The sequence below is a fragment of the Acartia tonsa genome, chromosome 10 (assembly GCF_053477335.1).
Source record: "Acartia tonsa isolate MP-2025a chromosome 10, ASM5347733v1, whole genome shotgun sequence".
Taxonomy (NCBI): domain Eukaryota; kingdom Metazoa; phylum Arthropoda; class Copepoda; order Calanoida; family Acartiidae; genus Acartia; species Acartia tonsa.
The window spans coordinates 46,275,497-46,301,567 of record NC_137269.1 but is presented as its reverse complement, the minus strand read 5'-3'; the positions used below and the strand labels follow the sequence as shown (position 1 = coordinate 46,301,567).

General features: G+C 32.7%; 2 protein-coding genes across 2 annotated transcripts; both read right to left on the bottom strand.

Moving 5' to 3' along the window:
* Positions 1–6,236: 6,236 nt before the first annotated feature.
* Positions 6,237–9,901, bottom strand: LOC145330170 (uncharacterized). The gene is made up of 2 exons (XM_080174764.1): positions 9,622–9,901; positions 6,237–6,750 (listed from the first exon to the last, which is right to left on the bottom strand). Exons 1-2 carry the CDS (start codon positions 9,885–9,887, stop codon positions 6,384–6,386), a joined length of 633 nt encoding a protein of 210 aa, XP_080030890.1. The 5' UTR covers positions 9,888–9,901; the 3' UTR covers positions 6,237–6,383.
* A 305-nt stretch (positions 9,902–10,206) lies between these two features.
* Positions 10,207–26,071, bottom strand: LOC145330169 (uncharacterized). The gene is made up of 7 exons (XM_080174763.1): positions 25,951–26,071; positions 20,152–20,283; positions 19,211–19,323; positions 18,503–18,647; positions 17,244–18,015; positions 10,824–10,930; positions 10,207–10,510 (listed from the first exon to the last, which is right to left on the bottom strand). The coding sequence occupies exons 2-7, from the start codon at positions 20,218–20,220 to the stop codon at positions 10,214–10,216; spliced, it is 1,503 nt and encodes a 500-aa protein (XP_080030889.1). The 5' UTR covers positions 20,221–20,283; positions 25,951–26,071; the 3' UTR covers positions 10,207–10,213.

Below are 26,071 nucleotides of genomic sequence, written 5' to 3'. Positions count from 1 at the left end.
AGTTAGATCCTTCACTACAGACCAAAAAACGCTTATTACTTTATATTATAGGATAGGATAATAACTAGTTCAGCTGTAACAAGATAATCTCCTCTATACAAGGAGACATTACTTAGATATTGAAGGATAAGAGCTTTAAACGGAATAACTTGCATTGAATTATATAGTTGCTGTGCTAATAGTTCGGCAGGATTTATATAAGCACTAGCGGCTTCGCCCCTAGCCTCTAGGGGCTTTGCCCCTAGAGGTGAAATTTTTTTTTGGCGAAATACGTAAAAGGACCAAGGAAATCTTTAAAAAAAAAATTTAAAAAATGGATGGGGATTTTTTTGTTTTTGGGGGGAGTTGGGTGTGTCCCACCCTCCAAAAAAAATAGCCTAAAACCACCACAGGACCAGTAGGTATATTCCCTGAAGAGTAGAATCCGATCGGTTCAGTGGTTACCGAGATCTTAAGGGACGGACGGACAGACAGACGAACGGACAGACAGACAGACGGACAGACATCGTTCTACTTTGTATTATAGATGGAGTACCCTTAACGATATTACCTCTATGAGCAAGGCTATTGCAATGTCGCCGAAACGTTAGATCCAACAGAAGCGCTTGAAAGTGTAATATGTGACGTCATAAAAATACGTCTAAATAGGAGGGACGAGATGAGAAGTGGGAAAGGAAACCCCTGAAAGAAAAGAGATAAATATTAGACGAATTTTTATGTCGTTTCACATGACACTTTCCAACGCTTCGATCCAACAACCCAAGATAACCAAGGGGAGCAAAGTCTTATTTCCCATCCAAATTTCCAAGGTACTATAAAAGGCAACACCATATATGCAATATATATTTGGTTGAACGATCTTAACCTGTAAGTCCAACCTGCGCATAGTAATGTCTGTTTTAAGCTCCAATACATTACCACCCCACTCTTATTATTAATATCACATGCTCAACAATGCGCCATAAGGTGCCATTTCTAACGTCTTTGGTATGCCACAATGTGGTCCTGGCATAAATCTATCACAACCTAGACATAAAGCCGACGCGTTACATATTACACGTATAGCGCGGGTTACAGAGTAGCCGTCAGTTTTTTTTGATGAGTTTTTATTATAAAATTGTATTTACACTTGTTTAGTATAATTATAGTAACAAGCTGGTTTATTTGTTAAAACGAACTCTAATTCTTTTATTTATCTAATCTAATCTACCTCTAGGGGCACTTGAGGGATGGGGGGGGGGGGATATATTAACCCTTCTTCTTTCAATTATTAAAAAGTGAAAACAAAATAATTTTTTTTTTCTGTGGGAGGGGATATTTTTTAATGGCGATTTCTCTTGGGAGGTTAGTGTTACCATCTTCCAAGATAGCTATAAACCTTCCCAGGACCTCTGGGGAGCTATATTGTTAAAGAGAACCATATCGGTTCAATAGTTAACGAAATTTTATGGTACATACAGATAGACAGACACTTATCCAGTTACTTTTATATATACTAGCGGCTACGCCCCTAGAGGCCTCCTGTGGTACTAGAGGAGAGGGTAATTGAATTAGATAAATTTCTTAATTTGGATTTTTTTTAAAGTAAAAAAAATATTTTGGGGGAGCAAAATTTTTGGGGGGGTTGGGAAGGGTAATTTTTTTCTAGGGGCGATTTCTCTTTGTACCCTCCCTAAAAAACTAGTTATAAACCTTCCCGGGACCTATGAGAAGCTACCCTGTTAAGGAAAACCCGATCGGTTCAGCGGTTAGAATAGACAGACATCGTTCTACTTTATATTATAGATATACATTTATATATAGGATAATTAACCTCCTTACACCTATTAAATAAAAAAAACGAAGGATATTTTTAAGATTTAAAATGACATTTATTACTAATAATATTGAACTGATACAGATTGATAAATGTTTGACAGATAGTAAATATTACATGTATAATAATTATAGTCAGATACACAAATAAACTCACGTGCATTGGAAGAGAAGTTTGCTATTTTAGTTATTATGATCTAAAAAACAAAAACTTACATACTATTTTGATACGCACAATAAAATAAAAATAAAATATATCTACACATGAAAACTATTTATTACATCAAAAAAGAATGTTATCCCTTCTAATACACAATCATCCATTCGTGAATCTAACTGGCTGAGCCTAGAGACTACCAAGTTTGTTTACATTATTTTTTACATTAAATTAAAAAGATATATTATAGATATTAATTATATGTACAATCATAAATTTTAATAATATTCATAAATTTCAATTAAATATCACAGTTTCTTTGGATTATGTAATTTTTTATAATCATAGCTTAATCTGTTCTTAATAAAGATCATAAGTAGTGCAGTTTTGATTTAATTTTCACAACAAGGATGACAACATCCATAAAAGCGAAGCTCTGAAACGTCAGGACAAACGAACATTAAACACTTGTATAGTGTCAGAACTGAAAAATCAGAATGTAAATGTATAAAAGTTAAACGAACAAAATTGTAAGTAAATCTGATGAAAAACTGCTTAAATGCAGGATATTGTTTAAGGACATACTTACATTTTTAGGACTTAATTATAGAGATTCTTCGCTTATAACAATTACTTTGTTGTTCTAAGAATCAGTATTCCAAAAATCAGACTAATCGGATAATTTTGTCACATAAAAATTTAATGTTAAAAAAGTTAAAAATCAACATGTTTTAAATGGACGTACGGACTTTCTAGTAACGAGTATAGTGTTGCTTTACTTTCTAACTCGTACCTAACTCCTATAGGAATCATCATGCAAAGTTTGAAATCGATAGGACAATTCTAACATGCCTAAATTAACGAAAAGAGCTATCCGTTACGTACGGACGTACGGACGTACGGACGGGCCAACCCTAATTATAGCAAAGCTTCGCTTTTAATAAAATGCAACAACTTTATGAAAACTACAAATATCTAGAGAGAGTGGAAGATAGATAGACAAAGAGAGATTATATAGATTATATAGATTTCTAAAATCTTTTATTAAGCGACTGACGGACATACGACGTACATACTTATAATTAAAGCTCAGCTACGCTATTTATTATAAGAATTTCTATTGATAAATAGTATATCCTTTCACATTTTTTTTCTGAAAATTGTAAAATTAAGTTGATGAAATTTGAGTGTCTAATGTCAGAAAGGATACAGTACTTCATTTATAACAAGATAAATATTGAATAATTGTTTTCATTATTTAATACCATATTAGGAAAATTTTAAATTAATTAACAGGCAGTTTTTTTAGGCAGATTATGTTAACTATTAATTTCTATTGGTTATAAACATTAAACATTTGCTAAGCTTTATTAACCAAAGATATAAATATTTAAAAACTTTTAAATTTTGCTTTGTTTTATTAGTTGCAAAAAAATTTTGGAGAGAAAAAGTATTTTATCATATACTAATAAATACTGAACTAAAGAATACTAATGACAACTCATTAAAACGATGGCAATACATAAACTACATTCTTAAAGTCAATATTTTAATTACGTTACAAGCATATGTTGTGGTTATTAAGACATTCAAGTTCTAAGCTATTTTATAGGAATCTCTGACAAAAAGTTCCACTTTATTTTTTCTTATTTAATCTCAAAATAGGTAAAAGGTAGGAGCAAACTTAAAAATATTTGTATGTTTTTTTAGAATATGCTTTTTTGGTTTGTTTTCAGAAAATACAAGAAAAAAAATAGTTAGACATTTCAATTTAAGTTTAAATGAGATATTTGAAACTTTTGCCAATTTAAAGAAAGTATTTTGCTATTTTTGTGTGTAGGCATTCCTTCTAATTAGGTTGGCTGTAGAAATGATAATGTTTGCTGTCAAATAAAAGAATTCTAGACCTCCCTGTTGTCCTAATAAAGTAGAGCAGCTAAAAAACGTAGCTTTGGTTACGCTAGTGGCGTAAACATTAATTTTTTTACTGTTTTTGGTTTTGCCTAAAAATAATGTCAATTCTTTTAATGTCACTAACATATAAGAGTAAAATAATAGAGTGGGAAGGGGTTATATTACTTTATATATCCCTTTCCCGATGACCCTGTGCCGACTTTCATTAGGGTTTTAGAAAATTAACCAATAGCGTCAGGAATATTAACACAGCCAAGTCACTACAAAAGACCAGAAGCAATTTGCTAGCAGACGAAAAAGGTCTCCATCAGGAGTAATGAATCTATATCTTTAGATAAATTACTAACATTACAAAAATAATTTTGCCAATGCAAAATTAATAAAAGACCTTAAAATTAAAAAATAATTTAAATATTCTTCATTAAAAGAGATTAGAATTTTAAAGTTAAGTGGAAAGTTAAAAATCATCAGCCCAACTACTTTATAGAATAACAAAATTGTAGGTAAATTTATAGAAAAATTGTGAGCATACTTTGCAAGTTTGCCCTGTAATGACAATAATTTGACTTTAATTATCTTTGACCCAAATAATAAAGACTTTGTTGCTTTGCATAAGAAAATAAATAAAATTATGTTGTTACAGTTTGGCCCAGAAAGTTCACTAAGATTGATACATATACTAAGAAGATACATGATATTTTCCCTTGGATCACAATTAGTGTTTGAAACGTTTGAACACTCAACTAATAAATCAACAAATCAAAATTCAAAAGTCCCCAAAGTTTTCAGCCAACGAAAAAGAAAACGTTATCATAAAACTTTGGGGACTAATATAATAAACAACCAATTGTCCCTTCTCTCTCTCTCTCTTCCAATTCAATAAATATTGAGCTAGCTGTCTGTTGCAAAAATTGTATCGGAAATTTTCATTTTTTTCTCAGTAAATTGCAACTATAAAATTGGAAATTTAATAATAGATCTTTAAATTATAATAGAATGATTTTGTTATATAAAATCACATTAACATAACTAAAGAAAGGAAGAGAGCATTGGGCTTTTTATAAAACTAGTCCCCAAGGTTTTATAATAAAGTTTTCTTACTCGTTGGCTTAACAACTTTGGGGACTGTTATTGAATTTTGATTGGTTGGTTCATTATGTTGAGTTTTGAAACATTTTCAACCACATATTGTAATCTACACGAATGGTAATTTTGTGTATCATCATTTGGGATGTACAACATAAATTTAGTGGCCATTGTCGTATCCCTTTAGATACCTAATTTTGTGTTGGCGTATGATCAGTTAATTATGTAACTCTTTTCAATGCCAATTAATTCATGCTTAAAGTCCTAGGTGGCTAGATCGGTGACAGATACCCAGTAGTCCGAGAATATACACAAATTTAAAAAGTACAAAGACAAATAACCGGTAAAATAATGCTACTATAAGTTGAATTAGAGTTAGGTTTTAACAATAAGACTTTTAAAAATTGTTAAATCCATATGTACAGAATACATACTGTACAAACTCGGACACTGAATATGCTTCTCATTACAATATATCTTCTGTTGTAAAATCCTCCCCCGTAAGTTTTTCCATACTGATGCCTAGGAGTTGGAAGGCACTCCAAGGTTCGAACTTCGATCCTTCACTAGAAATAATATTTTTAAAGGTTAAAAATAAAAATGGGGGTGGGGGCCTTTTGGTTTACTTATCTAAAATAAGATAAACTTATTTTGTATCTAACAAAAGATAATTGAATAAAAAAATTTGGGTAGCTTTTTATGTCTTATTTTTAGTAACACCATAAAAAGAAGCATTAGTATTCTTTAGTTTGCAATAATGTTTGAAATTTTCAGATGAAAAATAAAGTAACACTACAAAACTTGTTTCTACGCGTAATTGGCAGATTCACAATTATGCTATTTCAAATTTACATACTCTTATTTTATTTTTCTTATATCTGAATTTTATAAACTGCAATAAAATAGTTTTTCCAGTATGGCTTCCAAACCGAATAATATCCGCTGGATTAGAACTGGCTCTCTGCCATGCTGAAAAATCATGCTTAGCATCGTATTACAGACAATTTTTCTCGAAAACTAAAAAAATCATAAAATTTATACCAGTTTTATTATATTTCAATATCCGCGGAAAGCTGTCTATAATACGCAGCGATAAATAACTTCTATACTTATTTCTTTGGTTATTATTTCACACAAATATAATTTATATATATTATTACAACTATTGCAATTGAAATTAGAATAAATGTTGATTAATAGCATAATTATGTCTATTTTAGAGTATATATTGATATTTATGTATGTATAAAAAGCAGGTAAGGAGGCTTTGTTTTTCTTATTTACATTCTGGCAGCTATAGTAAGGTTTATGCAATTTAAAGTTAACTTGGAATCTAATTTAGGCAGTTATGTTTTGTGGATACAGATATTTTTTGTTTATTTTTTTCACAAAAAATATTTCAAATTTTTTTTTACACAAGGGTTTGTAAGTATGGCAGTGACTTGGCAGTAGAACTTGTTTTCCTATTACCATCATCTTTGGTTCGGTTTCCCGCCGTTCTTTTTCCGGTATCGCCGGCTGCCGCCGAAGTTATCCGGCGGAAAATTTCCGTTGTAAGGCGGAGCTTCACCAAATGGCGGAAACTGGACTCTGGCGTGAGCTTGCGGATTGGATAATTGGTAAATCTTTCCTTCATCTCGTTATTGTTCACATCTTCCGCCCATTGCTTATGCTGATTTGCCGCCACCGTTTGCCGTTTCGGCGGAGATTGTGCCGCTTGCACGCCCATCCGCGGTACTCCAGTACCGTTAGTAGTATTTGATTCTGGCACCGTTTCCCTGGAAAAAAAATAAGATGTAAAATTTAGGAGAAACCTAATTTCCTAGATGTTTTTTAGTAGCGAAGCTACTCTATAATTCACAATGTCCGTCCGTCCGTCTGTCCGTCCGTCCGTAATTAATGAATTGGGGAAAACGTGATTTTCTCGGCTCCTATAAGAGATAGAGAGCTAAAATTTTTTAACAACATTCCCATCATTAAGGAGCACAATTAACTATAAAAAATAAATGGTGGTCGGACTGCTTTTTAGCAGGTTTTACGCTATTTTTTATATTTTTCAAATTTTCCTCATATCTTTGGTGTTTATGGTCCGATTTTCGAAATTTTTTCAGTTAAAGATATCAAAATTAAATTTCCCGTCATTTGAAGAAAACAACAATGACGGTCAGACTGCCTTTTTGCAGGTTTTTGGCTATTTTTATATTTTTCACATTTCCCCCTATATCTTTGGTGTTTATGGTCCGATTTTCGAAATTTTTTCAGTTAAAGATATAAAAATTAAATTTCCTGTCGTTTGAAGAAAACAACAATGACAGTCAGACTGCCTTTTTGCAGGTTTTAGGCTATTTTTTATATTTTCCAAATTTTCCTCATATCTTTGGTGTTTATGGTCCGATTTTCAAAATTTTTTCAGTATAAGTATCAAAACAAATTTCTCGTCATTTGAAGAAAACAACAATGACGGTCAGACTGCCTTTTTTCAGGTTTTTGGCTATTTTTATATTTTTCACATTTTTACCCATATCTTTGGTGTTTATAGTCCAATTTTCATAAATTTTTCAGTTAAAGATATTAAAATTAAATTTCTGGCGTTTTAAGAAAATAAACAATGGCGGCAGGTTTTTGGCTATTTTTATATGTTGATATATTTCCCCATATCTTTGGCATTTTTGGTCCAATTTTAAAACTTTTTTGCATTAACAGTTTCAAAATATTTTTTCCCATTGTTATGTGCATCTAGTATGTTATTTACTTTAACCATCTTCATCATACAGGGTCATTCAAGAGAAATGATTTTTTTAAAAACTTAATTATGCATAGAAAATAAAACAATTATGTAAAATCCTGTATATATTTGGAAAACCTATTATGGGACATTTATGTTTCAAATATTTAAAAATAATTATTTCAACAAATTATGCCTTAAAAACCGGTTTTTCCAAAGGCCTTTTTTCGAAGATTTATTGATTTAAGGGGTGTGAAAAAAATACACACATTTTTAAAATTCAAATTGCATGGCTTGTGTTAATAGTAGAAAAATGTTGCGCATACCGTTAAAATCGTCATAAGCTCTAGTTTTTGAAAATATAAGACCCGTTTTTGTGTTATTTTCAGTTTAGGCGCTACGTTGAAAAATGTGAGAAAAAGGATGAAAAGTTTTAAATAATTGGAACATTTTACCACGTAGCTCCTATACTGTACGTAGCACAGGAATGGTTCTTATATATTAAAAAACTAGAGGCTATGACGGTTCGAACGATATGCATAACATTTTTCTACTATTAACACAAGCTGCGCAATTTGAATTTCAAAAAGGTGCGCATTTTTTTACAACCTTTAAATCAATAAATCTTCGAAAAAAAGGCCTTTGGAAAAACCGGTTTTTAGGGCATAATTTGTTGAAATAATCATTTTTTAATGTTTGAAACATAAATGTCCCAAAATAGGTTTTCCAAATATATACAGGATTTTACATAATTGTTTTATTTTCTATGCATAATTAAGTTTTTAAAAAAATCATTTCTCTTGAATGACCCTGTACAAAATAAAAAAAGGTTTCATGTTTATTTTCTCCAATAAATCTATTATTGATTTTAATAAATAAACTTTAAATCTACTTCTACGTATTCCCATCCACAATTTTTGTGCTTCGCTACTTATGGATGTTGTCATCCTTGTTTTATATTTAAAATTAATTGAGATTAACAAAGTACAAAATATGGATTTTAAAAAAATCTGTATTTTAAGAAACTTAATCATTTTTGAGTTATAAGTCTTTTTTTAAATATGAAAATAAGAGTAAAAAGAAAAGTAAGAAGTTGTTTTTACATTGATAGGCGTTAAAATTATGTGAAAGCCCAATTTATCATAAACATAATTACTCCCTTTGTTGCCTGAAAATATTGGAGGAAGAGTCCCCAAAGTTTTTAAGGCAATGAATGAGAGAAAGTGTATATAATCATTAATATATAATAAGTGTAAATAATTAATTGGATCGTACCAGTATCATTTACATAAATACCTAAATGTTTCCACTACTCTTATTTATGAAAAAATGTAAAACGTCAATTAACAATGATATTACCGCCCTATGATCAAACAGACGGACAGACATGCAAAAGATTTAGAATAGCTGCGATACCAATATCTATCTATCGCATCATATCACAGAGTGCTTTCCGCGGATAATAAATGAAAATTTAAGAAAATTTAATTCAGTTTTGTTGGCCCCGAGAAGCCGAATACCCGGCCCAACAAAACTGGTATTATTCTATGATTTTAATTTTATTATTCGTAGAAAATGTCTATAATACGATGCTATAAATGATTTTTCAGTATGACTCAGAACTGGTTCTAACCATGCGGATATTAATCGGTTTTGAAACCATTCGAGAATAGTTAATTCTCGCATCGTATTATAAACAGTTTTCCGCGGATATAGATATACAGTTATAAGATTAAAACTTAAATTTTTTAGCCCCGTGGTGCGCAAAGGCACGGGCTAAAAAACTGGTTTTAATCCTATGATTGTACATTTTTGTATTCGTAGAAAGCTGGATATAATACGATGCTAGACATAGTTTTTTCGTATGGATGAGAACCGGTTCCTATCCACCGGATTCGAATGAATACGAGAAAATATATTATACCTATTGGCAGTAATATTTTCTTCAATTACTGGTGAAGCAATATTCTGCAGGTTTTGAGAACTTGTCTTTAGACAGCTGGAAAATTTATGCCCTAGGCTCATGGAGCTTGGCGCGTACAGCGGCGTGCGTGAGCACCGGTCGGTCAGCAGGTTCGATCGGTCATGCAGCAGGTTGGAGCGGTCGTGCAGGACCGCGTGGCTGAGGTTCATTTCTGACTTTGTACCATTTGCCCGAGTATACATAATTTCATTATTACTATTGTTCATATTGTTTAGGCCATTCTATAACAAAATATACTTTGTACGTTGGTTTTAGTGTTTAGCAGCGCAGCGTCTTTATAAATGAAGTGCCTGTCTGAAAGTCTATTGTTTACTAGAAGCTTTTTTAATATGTGGACCGTCCGTCCGTAACATATCATTTTAATTGTGAATACAGGCATGTTAGAATAATTCTTTCAATTTCAAATGTTTGCTTGGTGATGCCTGTAATAGTTAGGTATACCTTAGTTAAGAGTAACAAATACATAATCATTATTTTAAAAAATGTATGAGTTGAAATTGTCCCATAAATGGTCGCGCTTAAAATGCGTTGATTAGAAGGGGAAAAAGAAGTACAAAGTATATTCCTGTATTGTAGAATGTCCATTCATACTGGCACTCATTTTCGCAGACAAAAATGCCGTGGTTTGATTATTATAAGCACCGCCGATGCCGCCGCTATTATACTCCATAATCTCTGGCGGCACACTTGACTGGCGGTGTAGGTTGTGCGTGTAGGTGCGCAGTGGTTTCGGTGGGGCAGAGGATATGTTTCTGTAGGAGCAGCTTTTTGACAGCAGGGTCAGGCTAGACTGACCGCTGTTGGCTGAGGCTGGGTTTGTCAAAATATCCTGAGATGAAAATTTATTATTTCCAAAAAAGAAAAGCAAATATTATTAGAAACAATAAATTACACATAGCGAATGATTACATAAACGATTGTTTTTATTTTGTATTAATTTTAATTTGCTACGGCGATATAAAGTTGTACATGCTATTTAGGTTTAAAATAAAAGTCCACATCGTTTCTAAGCCAACTAATGAAAGAACTTGTTTATCAAAGTTTTGGGACCAGATATATTTAACGCCCCTGATACCCTCCCTCCCTCCCTGCAAATAATTCAGGGATATGACAATTGAAAATAACCCTGGAAAATATTGTACCTGGCGTCTATATGGTGAGGGAATGGATGTGAAGCTGAGAGTTGAGCTGGACTTTTCTCTTAGATTTGATACACTTGTCCGCAACTGGGTACTTCCATGCATGTCAACTGAAAAATAAAATTTAAATCACCCCACCCAAACATTTTACCCCGGGGGTAAATTTTGGGGGGGGGGGAAACTAAATTTACCCCCCCCAACAAACTTCAGGGGGGGTAATTACCCCCCCAATCAAATTTTACCCCCGGGTAAAAATTTGGGGGGGGGGGGCGCGCCATTTACCCCCCCGCCCCAAAATACGAATTACCCCCCCTTAAAATTTTTTTACCCCCCCCCCCCAAAAAAAAAAAATAGCTTGGACGTCTATGGTATAGTCCCTTTCGTGGCGGCGCCTCTTCAGGGGCGTTTCGTCGTGTTTTTACAGTAGATTTTTTCATATTTCTATTGATAATAAGGCCGTATTGTTCTTTCACTATCAGCTGATTTATGGGGCATGTCTTAAGATATATCTATTTATTTATTGTTTTGAGAAATGTTTCTAAAAACACAAAAATGCTTAATATTTTATACTAAAGACTTTCTCTGTCTGTGATATTTTCACAGAGAGGGGACAATGGGCTGTTGCACTAGTCACCAAAGTTTTATAATAGAGTGCCTAAATGTTTCAATCACATATTGTAATCTACAGATAGGGTAATTTTAAATATCATCATTAGGGACATACATCAATTTATCAGCCATTGCCTTATCCCTTTAGATCCCTGGATATTCTATTTTCTATTTGAATAATAGATTTAACCTATTGGTATGAAGCTTTTAAAAGAAATTATCACCAATTCAAAATCCATTGATTTCTTTTTATGAAGGGTGTAACAAAGAAATCAGATAATTTTCTTTTTAAAAATTTATTTTTAATAAATATCCACCCTTTCAGATATTGTTACAGTGAAGCATTTCTTTGTTACAACTGTCCGCCTGTTTTTTCAAAATACATACAATTTACGAATCTTTTCTATAATTTGGGTCGGTCGGACCGTCCATCCGTAACGGCTAGCACTTTTCGTTGATTAATACATGTTAGAATTGTACTGTCGATTTCATAATTTGCATGGGGATTCATATAACAGTTATGTACGATTCAGGAAGCACAAGAAAGTCCCTTTGTCCATTTAAAACACCATTTATCCTGATTTTTAAATTTTTCCCTAATCATCTGATTTGGAATACTGATTCTTAGGATAACAAAGCGAAGCACCTCCATATGCAAGTCCTAAAAATGTAATTATGTCCTAAAACAGTATTCTGCACGTAAGCAGTTTTACTTCAAAGTTACTTACATCTTATTCAGTTCTTGACACTCTACAAGTGTTAATGTTCGCTTTTATGGATGATGTTATCCTTGCTTTACTATTGTTGGATAGCATAAAAAGAAATTTATATGAAGAAAAACACTAAATATTTTCTAAAAACGTGTTTTCTCTTCATTTAAAAGATATAGGTAGTTGAAAAAGTTTTCAGCTCTGCTTTTATGAATTTGCATCGTGCTTGCTGTTAAATACTTGTAAATGTGTAAAGGGCGTTTTAAATAAAATTGACAACATAAAAAAAATCAGTTCCAATTCAGTTGCAATGAAAGCTTTGCTTTTTCTAAGCACTAGCCAATATAGATGGGTTACCTAAGGGTATGATTTTGTACAGTAACCATTTTGTACAAATAGGATTTGCTTCAGTTGTAGACATTTTTGATAACTAAAATGTACATTAAAGCAGTATTTTATCTCCCTTTCCCCCTTGTACTCTTTAACCATACGTACATTCTCGGTCTATTGGTTGACTGTCATCGCTATAAATTTCTTTTTGACCAAAATAATTTATTTTGTCAAAAGCTTAACCAATTTTACGGTATAGAGAAATAGCCTGAGATGGGTTCTTAAAAGATAATGCCGCGTTTTTTCGACATTTTTTACGCTATGAATAACAAGCGCGGCATTCGCAAAATCTAAACAGAGTATACAACTATATATTTAATTATTTCGCTTTTGTTGGTACGGCCTTCGTAGAAGAAAAACAAATTATCTTCAATCCATTTTTGCTGCATATTAATAAATGCATCTTTTTAGAGCTGTGTTAGACATGATACAAATGGCTAAAATAATAATTTTAAAATTTTGAATTCTTAAGTTGTATACTCTGTTGAAATTCTATCGTCTTCGTTCAATCAATCAATGTCTAAAAAATGTCGAAAAAACGCGGAATTCATCTTTCAAAAACCCATCTCTGGCAATTATGTTGACATTCTATCGACACCAGTGCAGGGAGGGATGGCACTTTGGATTGTAAATTACACTGGTAACCAAAGTTCTGTTACCACGATTTTTTTACTTTTTGGCCCAGAATTTTATTGGATTTGATTGGTTTGTTCATATGTGTTCTACCCAACTTTCAACAAATAATTGTAATTTACATAAGGGGTAATTGTATTTACCAACATTTGGAATGTATATCAATTTAATCGTCCAGTGTCTTATCCTTAAAGATCAAGGGTCGAAATTTAGGTTGCTAACATGGAACCTATTTATTGGTCAGTTCAGGAGGAGAGTAGGGGAAGAAGAGTATAATAATAATAGCCCGCTTCGAGTTTCACTTGGCCGAATGACTTAAATAGTAACCAGCTGATATCTTTTGCAAAAAATTTGCTACTCTGTATAAACAATGCAAAAAATTGCAAATGGTTGACAGACAACGGGAACAATAAAAACAAATCCACACCAGAAAATTATCTGCTTTCTCTGCTACAAATAATTTATATAGATTGTTAATCAGGTAGACTAGTTTGCCCTTAACACTCTAATTAAATTTTGGCCATCTAATTTAAACGGAAAATAAACAAAGAGCTTTTTGTTCTGAGCTGGGTCTTTAAATGTGTAGCAGTTGCCATGGCCGAAGCCAGAGGTACAGCCACTAACCTAATAGCAATCTTTAAATCAAATTGGCTACGCGTGGCCACGGCTATACATATGCGATCTTTTAATTACAACCACTTTTTGAATTTTCAGTAAAAAATGAAGAAAAATAATAATAATAATACGTAAAAACTTCAAACATTTAAAAATCCATGTTTTATTGGCAGCACTGGCAGTGGAATAGAAATAGAAGAGTAGAAGAATATTCTGAACCCTTTTTTCGTCAAATCTAAGAGAGAACATTCCTAGCAGGCAAAAGTATTGTTTACTTTCGACTCAAGCTGATGTGGATTCTTAAAAAATGATAGACTCGCTATTCGATAGTGAGGCAAAATTATTTTTGTGAAAAATCATCCAAAAGCACATTAAAAATCTACAAAAATTAAACAAATCATATGTTAATAACCCTCTTAAGATTTTATTTCATTTTTGTAAATTTTTTTATTCGATTTTGGAGGATTTTTCACAAAAATAATTTTGCCTCACCAGCGAGTTGCCAGCCTAACTTTTTTTTTAAGAATCCAACTTTGTTTCAAGCTTTCAAATTGTAAACGAAATTTTTGGGCAATTAATTCTGATTCCGCAAAGCTTTCTACTAAGAAAATATACTGTTAACAGCTGACTTTTATGTATGTATGAAATGAAAAAAAACATGCCTTCGTAGGAAAATGTGTACATAATTTCAACCAATGAGATCCAATGTAAATTCCGATGCGATTCTCCTATTGGCTCAATTAGACATTCCCTCTCTTTCTTAGTACCTTTATTGGCAGTGGTGACGGCTACGGCTACGGCCATGACTACGGTAGCCAAAGTTTTTACAGGGATATGAGTGAATAGGGAATTGATATACATCCCCATTTATGATATATAAAATTACCTTTTTTGTAGATTAAAATTGGTAGTTGAAACGTTTGAACACTCTACTTAATTAACCAACCAATCAAAAGTCCCCAAAGTTGTTAAGTCAACGAATAAAAAAACGTTATTATAGGACTTTGGTGACCAGAGTAATAAACAGTCTATTGTCCCCTCTCTCTCTGGATTATTCCAGTGCTTGCTACTGGCTTTGCATGCTATTTTATTCTATGATTTACAATAATTACACAGCTAGCATTCTTTAGTTTTTAATAACTTAATTAGTGAAAATTACAAAATTTGACATTTCTACTTAGTTTGCAATTATAATGCTTTCTTTTACACTAGTGGCTACGCCTCCTAGAAGCCTCTAGGGGCACTTAAGAAGATGGAAGTTTTATTCGATAACCCGATTTTTAAAAAAACTAAATAAAAATAAAATTTTAAAAAATTTTAAATTACCATGACCTATGATAAGCTACCCAGTAAAGGAGAACCATAACGGTTCAGCGGTTAGCAAGATACTTCAATAAAAACAGACAGACAGACATCCTGTTACTTAATCATAATGATACTAAAGTATCTAGATGTAAGTTCTCATTCAATAAATTTTAGCTCACGGATTTTGGACCTTAAATTATTTTAAAAATCCTCCAGGGTTGTATTAAACTTATAAAAATGATGTGCAAGTTTCCGCTGTGGTCTCAGGAAAAATTTCCAAAATCGGCCAGCTCTAGATTTATATATTTAAGAATATCATTTCTCGTATTCATTCGAATCTGGTGGATAGGAACCGGTTCTCATCCATACGAAAAAACTATGTCTAACACCGTATTATATCCAGCTTTCTACGAATATAAAAATGTACATATACTCCTACTATATTCGCGGAAAGCTGTTTATAATACGATGCGAGAAATAACTATTATCTCATCGTGCTTGTTTCTTATTCAATGTGCAAAAAGTGTTTTGTATACAAAAAGTGAACACGCGGTTTTAGAAGATTTTTTCCGTAACAAAAGAGGCATCTGTTATAATATTCCATTGACAAGTGTCAAATGTCACTTTGGATAAAGATTACTTCGCAAAAAAACTCTTTTAACGCGGAAAATTTTGTCCATAAGCAGAATTAATTTTAAATTTAAAAATAACTTCAATGCATTGAAATTGAAATGAAATATACAGTACAGTCAAAGTGTTTACTTGACGAAGCGCTGGAATGTGTCATGTATGACGTCATAAAAATAAGTATTTTTTTCAATGCTTATTATGATTTTTTTACCTTTCTACTCTAATCTCTCCTTTTTAGATATACTTTTATGACGTCACACATGACTATTTCCTGCGTGTGTGGAAGATAGAGTGCGTAAAAACCTGTATATTATTATGTTATTTACCATAAATTAACTGACTGATTGATTAGGAAAGACGTACGGATTTACTTTATTTATAGAGTAGCTGCTCTTCTAATAGAAACTCTGAAGAAAAAAATTTGCATAAAAAATTGCAACAAAGACATTTTTGCATATCTTCAAGCATATTTTTGGCAATAAGCATTCATTCAAATATGAATTATTCAATATATTATGCATTTTTAATTGGTTGCAAAACTACTCTATATACAATTCAATTTTTTCTGGCATTTGAATTGTAAGTTCACATAGCTGTTAGTAAAATTCAACAGTTACTAATGTTAAATTTAGTTATATGTAAATATTAGAAAAATTAGCTCTAACAATATGTCAATTATGACCTCTTGGATTGAATAAAGTTTGTCGACACTTGTTCTTTTGTTTGTTAAGCAATATTTTTATAGTAATTTATCGCATCGTATTATAGACAGATTTCCGCTGATATTAAACTAAAAAAACATAGGATTGAAACCAGTTTTTTTAGCCCCGAGGTGTTGAGGATCCATCTAACAAAACTTGCATTAATTTATGATTTTTATTTTATCATTCATAGAAAATTGTTTGTAATACGATGCAATACATTATTTTTCATTATGGCTTAAAACTGGTTCTGTTACAGCGGATATTAATCGGTTTTGAAGTCATACTGGAAAAGCTGGAAAATAGATAAAATCATCCCTGTTTTATGATCAAATTAAAGCTGTATTGCATAATTTGGCATTCAACAAGAAATGAACGGAAATGCATATTTATCAGCTATTTATTATTTGTTCAAAATTTCCTTTTTTATATGCTATGCTCTATGATTATTAATTATAAAAAAAACAAGAATTAAAACATCCATAATAAAAAGTTAAAATACTATAAATTTTTTATTATATATGGCCGGTATAAGGTTTTTAGAAATGAATTACTATTGTAGAATTTTAATTTTTTGATGTTGTTCCCAGCTTATTATTACTATAGCCTACATATTGCAGGACATGGCAACCGCGACTAAGCCTCAAATTTAAACCCTTTTGGATGCCTTAAAAATTATTTTTAAAATATTAATTGCCATTTTTTGGTCAGGTTTAGACTTTCATATGATTTTAAAAATTGTAAAAGTTGCTTTCACCAAGGCTTACAGGAGGCTTAAGCGCAGCTGCCGAGCCTTGATAAATAGAATTATTAAAATGATCAAATTTTACCTGAATTAGTTAAAGTAGTGCTAGGAATGGTCTCAGAGAAATCAGTTTCCAAAATCAAACTTTTAGTGACCCGCTGCCGACGCTCCTCGTCACCCACCGCACCACCACGATGCTTTTTCTCTCGCAAATTAACTTTTTTCACTTCACTGCTTCCAGATTTTATGTTGGTATTACCACTAGAGGCAGGTTTTTCATCCCCCCTCGTGGTTGCAGGACCACTTTTACTCTGATCAATTTTATTTTCTGACACAGAGCGTAATCTTTTGTTTTCCTTATTGCTGTTGTTGTTGTTTTGACAATTGTTGTTGGAAATTTTCTTGTTGTTGTTGCTTAGATGATAATTGGATCCTTCTACAATTCCTTCAACAACTCTTTTAGTGTCATCATTAATGCCTTGCATTAGTTCAGGATCATTAAAAGGATTTTCACTTTGAATTGGCGGTTGGGAGTCGGGCGGATTATGCCGCAATCCGCGCCTACCAGCGCCGCCACCGCAGGATAACGACCGCACCCGCCGGCCGTCCATAAGGCTGTGTATTGCGCCGCGACGCCGGCTGCCCGCCGTTCCAACTGTAGAATTACTGCGCAACAGCCGCGTAGCCAGTTGGTCTAAATTTGCGGTGCTGCGGGAGCCGCCGCTGGTTCCGGCAATCGAGGAGCGGCGGCGCAGCTGGCTGTTGTAGCCGCTACTACCACTGCTGCCGAAACTGGATTCTAGCTCGTTGTCTGATAGAACAGGGCTTTGGTTACAGCTTGAGATTCCGGAGTCAACCTAAATAAACAAATTTATAACATCATTATAATAAAGTAACAGAATGTTTGTCTCTCCGTATTGAAGGATCTTGCTAACCGCCGAACCGATGTGGTCCTCCTTTACAGAGTAGCTTCTCATGGGTTCATAGCTATTTTGGTAGAAGCTACGGTCCACCACCCTCGCAAAAAACGTAATCAACTCCTCTAGCGGTGAAAAAATATTTTATTTTAGTAAACAGCTGATCTTAACATAGATTGAAGAGGCCTCTAGGGGCGGATCCGCTAGTTATACATAAGAGATAAAGTTTCAAATCGTTATAATAATTTTTCTTTAAAAATATATTAGAAATTTTTTGAGTGATAGGACAATGTCAGATAAAACTAACAACTCTGAAACTTACTTTAGTAGAAAAGCTACCATTCAAGTTTTATGCGTTAGAATGTCAATTTTGCTCAGAGAAACACACAACATAAATCATAGTAGTAGAGACACAAATGAAGCTTACCTGACAAAAAGTATGATAAAACTGAGACAGATATGTGAGTATAGAGAATCTATCTGGGGAAGGTGTGGATAGGAGGTCTTCAGGATCTAATAGGCTGGCTATTCCCAGCTGGTTCTCTGCTACATAGAAGGCTAACTCCAGGTTTCTGAAATTAAAATTCGTGGATTTAAAAAAAAATTATTAGTTATAAAAAAAATTAGATATGGTAAAAAGAATTAGGCAACTATTTAGAAATACAAATATTTTTTAGAAGCGAAGCTACTCTATACTACTTTATTTTGAATATTTATATTTTATGTTGTTGAAATTGTACAATTTATTGTTTATTTCTCTTAAAGTTTCTAATCGAGGTAATAACCCCCACACCCTCGACTAATTTGAAAATAAGTTTTTCGTGAGGCCAGGTTAGGTTGGGAACAGGGTAGCCCTGCATGGTAAAGATAGGCTGGAATATGGCCTGCAGGGGTTAAGTAAACGAAAAACAATTCTACCCCCCCCCCCCCCTAATTTTAATTCATTTTTAAAAATTAGGGGGAAGGGTATTTTCTCTAGCTCTGTAAGCAATTTAAAGGAAAGCACCGATTTTTTAAAGATCGTTATTTCTGGTTGCTGGCCTCAGTTGTTAAACTCCATCAATTCATTTTTTATCAAAATCTTAAGCTTGAGACAAACAAAACGTTACTACTTTATATTAGAAAATAAAATTACCCTTTCCAATCTCTGGTATCCAGTTTGCCCAGGTCAATAAGATCTGGCCTGTATCTGTGGATAAGAGCACAGAATGCCAGCCCGTCCCTCCAGGCACTTGTCATGTTAGTCACCTTAATAAATAGTACAATCAGAGTAGGAAATTACACTGGTACCCAAAGTTTTATAACCGCATTATCTCATTCGTTGACTCAAAAACTTTGGATACTTTTGTGTGTACACCCCCAATGATTATATACAAAATTACCCCTTCTATAGATTACAATTGTAGGTTGAAACAAACGTATGGACAATGAGAGTAGGAAATATTTATACTTTATAGGGAAGAATATACTGGTTCCCAAAGTTTTATTATCACGTTATCTTATTCGTTGGCTCAAAAACTTTGGATACTCTTATGTGTACACCCCCAATGATTATACACAAAATTACCCCTTCTATAGATTACAATTATAGGTTGAAACAAACGTTTGGACAATGAGAGTAGAAAATATTTATGCTTTATAAGGAAAATTACACTGGTACCCAAAGTTTTATAACCGCGTTATCTCATTTGTTGACTCAAAAAGTTTGGATACTTTTATGTGTACACCCCCAATGATTACAAACAAAATTACCTCTTCTAAAGATTACAATTATAGGTTGAAACAAACGTTTGGACAATGAGAGTAGGAAATATCTATACTTTATAGGGAAGAATATACTGGTTCCCAAAGTTTTATAACCGCGTTATCTCATTCGTTGACTCAAAAAGTTTGGATACTTTTATGTGTACACCCCCAATGATTATACACAAAATTACCCCTTCTATAGATTACAATTAAAACAAACGTTTGGAAAAGTCGTGAAAATTGTTGGGCCAACGAATAAGAAAACGTTATCATAAAACTTTGGGGACTAGTTTAACAAACAGCCCAATTCCCCCTCCCTCCCTGGTATACCTGGACACCAGAGCCATCCAGAGCTCTGCGGCACCACTCCTCAAGTGCAGCTACACCTGACAAGGTCATCCTGCCAGCCACCAGTCGCCTTCCAACTCTTCAGCGGTTTCAATTCAGTTTCAGTCGGTCAACCTAGGAATAATAAATTTATAAATATAGATATATATAACCAGACAACTACATGGAACCTCTTGTTGGGGACCTTTTTCGTCTGCTAGCAAATTGATTTCTGCTACTTGGCTGTGTTAATATTCCCGAGCTATTGGTTGATTTTCAAAGACATAATTGAAAGTTGGCACAAGGTCCTCGGGATGGGGACATACAGCTATTCACCTTCCCCCTTGATTGTTTTACTCTAATCCAGGAATAAACATGCTTTTAGGTATACCTTTCTCATACATAGGTATACCTACCTAATTGTTAACACGCGAGATTAGCATGAAGGGGGAGGATACCTGCTCCCTACCAAAAGAAATTCCCCCTAGAAGAAATACCCCCAACAAGAAATTAATGGAGTTTTTGTTTAAAATAAAATTTTAATTGGATGTACGGCATCCGCCCCCCGTTCTTTCAAGTGCTCCTAGATGCCTCTAGGGGCGTTAAATAAAAACACTTTATAATTATGGAATAAAAAGTGCATACATATTAGTCTACAATTCTTTCTCTCGTACAGTTAGGACTTCTAAGACAAAGGTCGTGTAATCAAAGGGTTGGTTGTCTGTTGGATGTTACTTAACCAAATATCCTTGGTTGTTAGAGTATCGCATCCCATTAAACGTGGATGGTGCTCTTGATGCACTAGATGATCACTTAAAAATGGAAGTAAAATTCCGCCCTTAAGAATTAAGATAAGATAAGCCCCTCGGGACAACAAAACTGTAATCAATCTTTATTTTATTTTCCACGGAAAGCTGTCTATAATGTGATGCGATAACTATCTATTCTGAAAGTTGATGAAAATATGAGAATGAGTTTGTAAAAAAGTTGAGGAGCAGATAATTAGATATCTCATATCTGACAGAGCCAGACGAAACAAGAATGCCAATATGCATATGTTATGAGGCAAACCACACTATTATAAAACAAATAGTTTTAAAGTCAATTTTGGGGGAGGGGCGAATTTTTTTTTTTTTTGGGGGGGGGGGGGGTGCCGAGTGCCCACAGCCCCCCCCCCTTATTTTTAATTTTAGTTAAAAAAATAAAAAATATAAAAATTTCAGGAGAACCCGATCGGTTCAGCGGTTAGCGAGATCCTTCGGTACAGACAGATACACAAACAGACAAACATCCTGTTACTTTAGTATAAGGATTATATATACAAATAGATAAAGAATGTGGAAATAATATTATAAAAATACATTTAAAGTTATGGACAATGATAGAAAAATGATGCAAAGAATTAGAAAGACAGACTTTAACTAAATAAAAAAAAAGCAAAAAAAGGTTGTAAAGTAATTCCAAAACCAATATAATTACACGCTTTCAAATTTTGAGCACAAAAAAATAGTTTGATGTGAGATCTGTATAATTTTCTTAACCAATCATCTGATTAAAACAAGCACATATTTGGTCATAAGAAGCGCAGCATAACAAATGTAATGCAATCATGATGATAATATATTTAAGTATAGAAATAAACATCAGAGGTGGATTTTTAAAAAGAAAATAGGGTCGTTGCATCGCTGGTGAGGCAAAATTGTATTTGTGAAAAATCCTCCAAAATCACATAAAAAAATACAAAAATGAAATAAAATCATAGTACCTAGAGTTATTAACATAAATTTTTTAATGTTTGTAGATTTTTTATGTGATTTTGAAGGATTTTTCACTAAACATTTCACCAGCGTTGCCATCGACCGTAATATTTTTTTTAAGAATCCACCTCAGATCTTTTTGATCTCATAATAGCACCAAAGACCAAAGTAGATTATTACTGCATTATAAAATTAAGATTGTCACAATGGTAAGGGATTACATTTCTATAAAGGACGAACAGTCGGACGGGCTGACGAACCTAAGTTATATAGTAGCTGCGCTTTTAAAACTAAAAATATGTTTTGGTAAAATATAATGGATCTTCGGAGATAAGATAATTAGTTAAACTTTTATGATAAACCAAACCCCCCCCCCCTGAATTTAGTTTAAGATTATAGGTATAAAGGTTTTGATACTGCTATTTTGAGCTAAAGTTTTTTTTTGAGTTTGTTGAAGCTTTTTTAGAGATCTTAAGTAATTAAAAATCTTGTTGTTTAAAATAAATAATTCCTAGTTCAATGATTACTAAATACCTACATTGTGAAAAACTACCGCCTACTCCCCCTAGAGGCCTCTAGGGGCGCTTGAGGCGGGGGGAGTTGAAGTTGATAAATATTTTTATTTTAGTTTAGATTTAATAGGGGGGGATTTTTTTTTTGGAAGGGGGGGGGGTTGGCTTACCCCCCCTCAAAATAGTTATAAACCTTCCCAGGAATTATGAGAAGTTACCCTGTAAAGGAGAACCCGATCGGTTCAGCGGTTAGCGAGATCCTTCAGTACAGACAAAAAGATAAACATCCTGTTACTTTATTATAGGGATTTGAAAGAACTCTTAAATGACAGCCATATGCAAATTATAAAATCCATCTTTAAAAGTTTGCAGAAAAATTTTGAAATGAAAACTTTAATACACATGAGTTTAATTTAAATTTCAGTGACCTTAAACATTTTTTTTTAAGCAAAGCTGTTTTACAAGTCTTAAGTGTTGGACGGTTAGTCATATATCTTCGTAGAATTCTGTAGTTGATAAACTTTTAAAAGTAAATGTTAGGTAGGGTTGTTAAAAAATGAGTGAAAAATTTTTAAAAGCAGATTCTTTTAGCAAAGAAAAGAAATATTCTGATTTTTTACTTGTTGTGTAAATCAATTTAACGTCAATTGTCTTGTCACTTATGATCCATGGATTGTAATGAAAGATATCCTCCTTGTTATGCTCGTATTTGCCTACAAAAAGGTTGACATTGTTCATATTAAGTTGTTCTCAGATTTACACTTTTTATAATGGAGCAATTAACATTTAATCTTCTAAGTTCTAGTTCTAATTCTTATTTCAACTAGGACAATCATGTTCAAGAGTAGTGCAGCTAATACAGACAACAAAGGGAGTAAGCCTTGAGGTACAAGACATTTAGTGTTGCTAATCAGAAAAGCCAACCAAAAAAAACTATTTTTATTAGAGCTTGGTATTGGTTTGTTTACACAGGCATACAGATGTTTAAAAATAATTTTCCTAGGGATCTAAAGGGATAAGACAATGGCCAAGAATTAATGTAGATACACAAAATTACCCCTTCTTTAGATTAAGATTAGTGGTTGAAACGTTTCGACATTCAACTAGATATACCAACCAATCAAAAAAATTTTAAAGCCCCCAAAGTTGATAAATTAACGTATAAAAAAACGTTATTATAAAACTATGGGGACTAGTGTAATAAACAGCTTCTTTTTGATTATTAGAGATAGCAACAACTATTGACTATTTCTTTGTATATTATACAGATCTAAGGCATAGGACAATGGAAAATATTTTTATTTAAACCCTCCATTATAATAATCAAAATTACCCTTACCACAGGTAATGATTGTTGGTCAAACAAATTTGGACATTTTAAGTTTGTACCACCCAATCAAGATTAAACAAATGACCAAACATTTTTTAATCTAACAAGAAAGATATTTTTTTTATACTTTGGGGACCAAAATATTTTTTAAAATCCAATGTTCCCTTCCTCCCTGTTATATTTAGAACTTAATGAAGGGAAACCACCCTTTATATTTTAATCAATAGAACAAATCTGATTTTAACCATACACTTACAAACAGACGCTTCTATATATCTAGGGTTTGTCCGTCTGTAACTGTAAATAAGATACAAAATATATTCTTAACAGATTGTTAATGTGTTAATGGAAAATTTAAAAAAAAATACAGATAGCTTAAAACTTATAATATATTAAAACATTTAACTACTGTGTTATATGCAAAGATTTATTGACAATAACTGCTGATTGCAGTACACTGTGCTTTAGGCCAGAAGGGGGGCTGGAAAAAAGCCTATAACAAGTGGCGTGTACAGCTATTCGCCAGAGTGGTGTAAAAACCTATAATGGGTGAAAACAGGGGAAGAAAGACATTCCTAGTTTCAATTTTAAATGGGGTGGGTTGAAACCCCCAAAAGCCCCCTACCGCACTTTAATCTAAAAACAAATTTTCCCAAAATCATCACTGGACCTAGGTAAAGTTTACCCAAATTAAAGAACCCAATCGGTTCAGTAGTTATTGAGATCTTAAGCTTCAGAAAAAAAAACTTTTTACTTTACATATTTTACTAGCAGCTAAGTGCACTTAAATTGGGGTGGGGGGGGGGGTTAGAAGTTTTATTTGGAGGGTGGAGATATCCTCCCCCAAAATAGATTAAAACCTTACTTGGACCTATAAGAAGCTTTACTATAATGGAGAACCATATCGGTTCAGCGGTTAGCGAGATCCCCTGATACAAATAGATAGACAGACATACAAACAAACAAACATCCTGTTACTTTATTATAAGGATACAATTGAAAAATTTCTATATTTACTTTAAATGGTTTATTCTGGGCTACTAATGATATTTTCCTTGTATATCATAAAAGATATTTTTTATTTATCGCATGATTGATTTAGGTTAAATATATATATTTTTTGTAATAAATAAGTAAAATATTTTATAAAATATACCTAATTATTTTTTTTTATTTTCATTTCTGTTAAACCAAATTAATTTTGTTTTTTTATTTTATGAAAAAACTTTTTAATTTATTGTTAAACCACACATACAAATTTCAGATATTTCTTATTTGCTGAACCAGAACAAATAAAAAATACTTCTGTCTGATCATAAAAAATGTCTACTTCAAATAAAAAACAACGTTTTCATTGATTGTTATAAAACTAACTTTTTAAAATTGCTATATGAAAAAAAATAATAGGATGTCTGTCTGTCTTTCTGTGTGAACTGATATGATTCTCCTTTATAGTAAAGTTTCTTATAGGTCCTGAAAAGGTGTATTATTTTTGGGGAGGGAACCTCTACACTCCTAATAAAACACACCTGTGAAATATACCCCCCTCAAACTTTTTTTTATTTTACTTTAAACCTCAAATTGGAGAGTCGACTCTCCCCCCTTCCCTTAAATGCCTTGGGAGGTCTCTAGGGGCGTATCCACTGGTGTTTTATAGAAATAAAAATCTTTTAATGTTTTTGACCAATATCTAATATTTATTGTTTTTTTATAATGTTTTTTTGCATAATTAATATTAATACGTTATACAAACATACTGACACACAATAACCATAGAAAATCTTTATTTTAAAAAGTTACAAAACTTTATTGATTAATAATTATGGTTATTAATTGTTTCCAAAACCATTGTATAACTTCAATATCCTATTATATAAAGTAGTAAACGTTTTTTGTCTGTCCTGAAGGATCTCGCTAACCGCTGAACCGATATTGTTCTCCTTTACAGTGAAGCTTCTTATAGGTCCTAGGAAGGTTTTAAACTATTTTTCGAGAGGGTTTCTTAACCCCCGCTCTCCCCCAAAAAATAATTTTTATAACTCTTTGGAAACTCAATTTAAAATAGGATGAGGTCGACTTTTCCTTCTCCTACCAGTGCAGTGCCCATAGAGGCTTCTAGGGGCGTAGCCGCTAGTTACATATATAGCATTAAACCTTACCTTGAACAATCAAATGATTTATATATAAACATTAAAAAGCTTACCTATAAATTAATAGGAAATCTTAAAACTATAACTAATATTCATTTTATCTTAAAAATTCACTTTTTTTCACAAGAATTTTGAGTAGCCACCTTTTAACACTTTCCTAGTTATTGACCGACT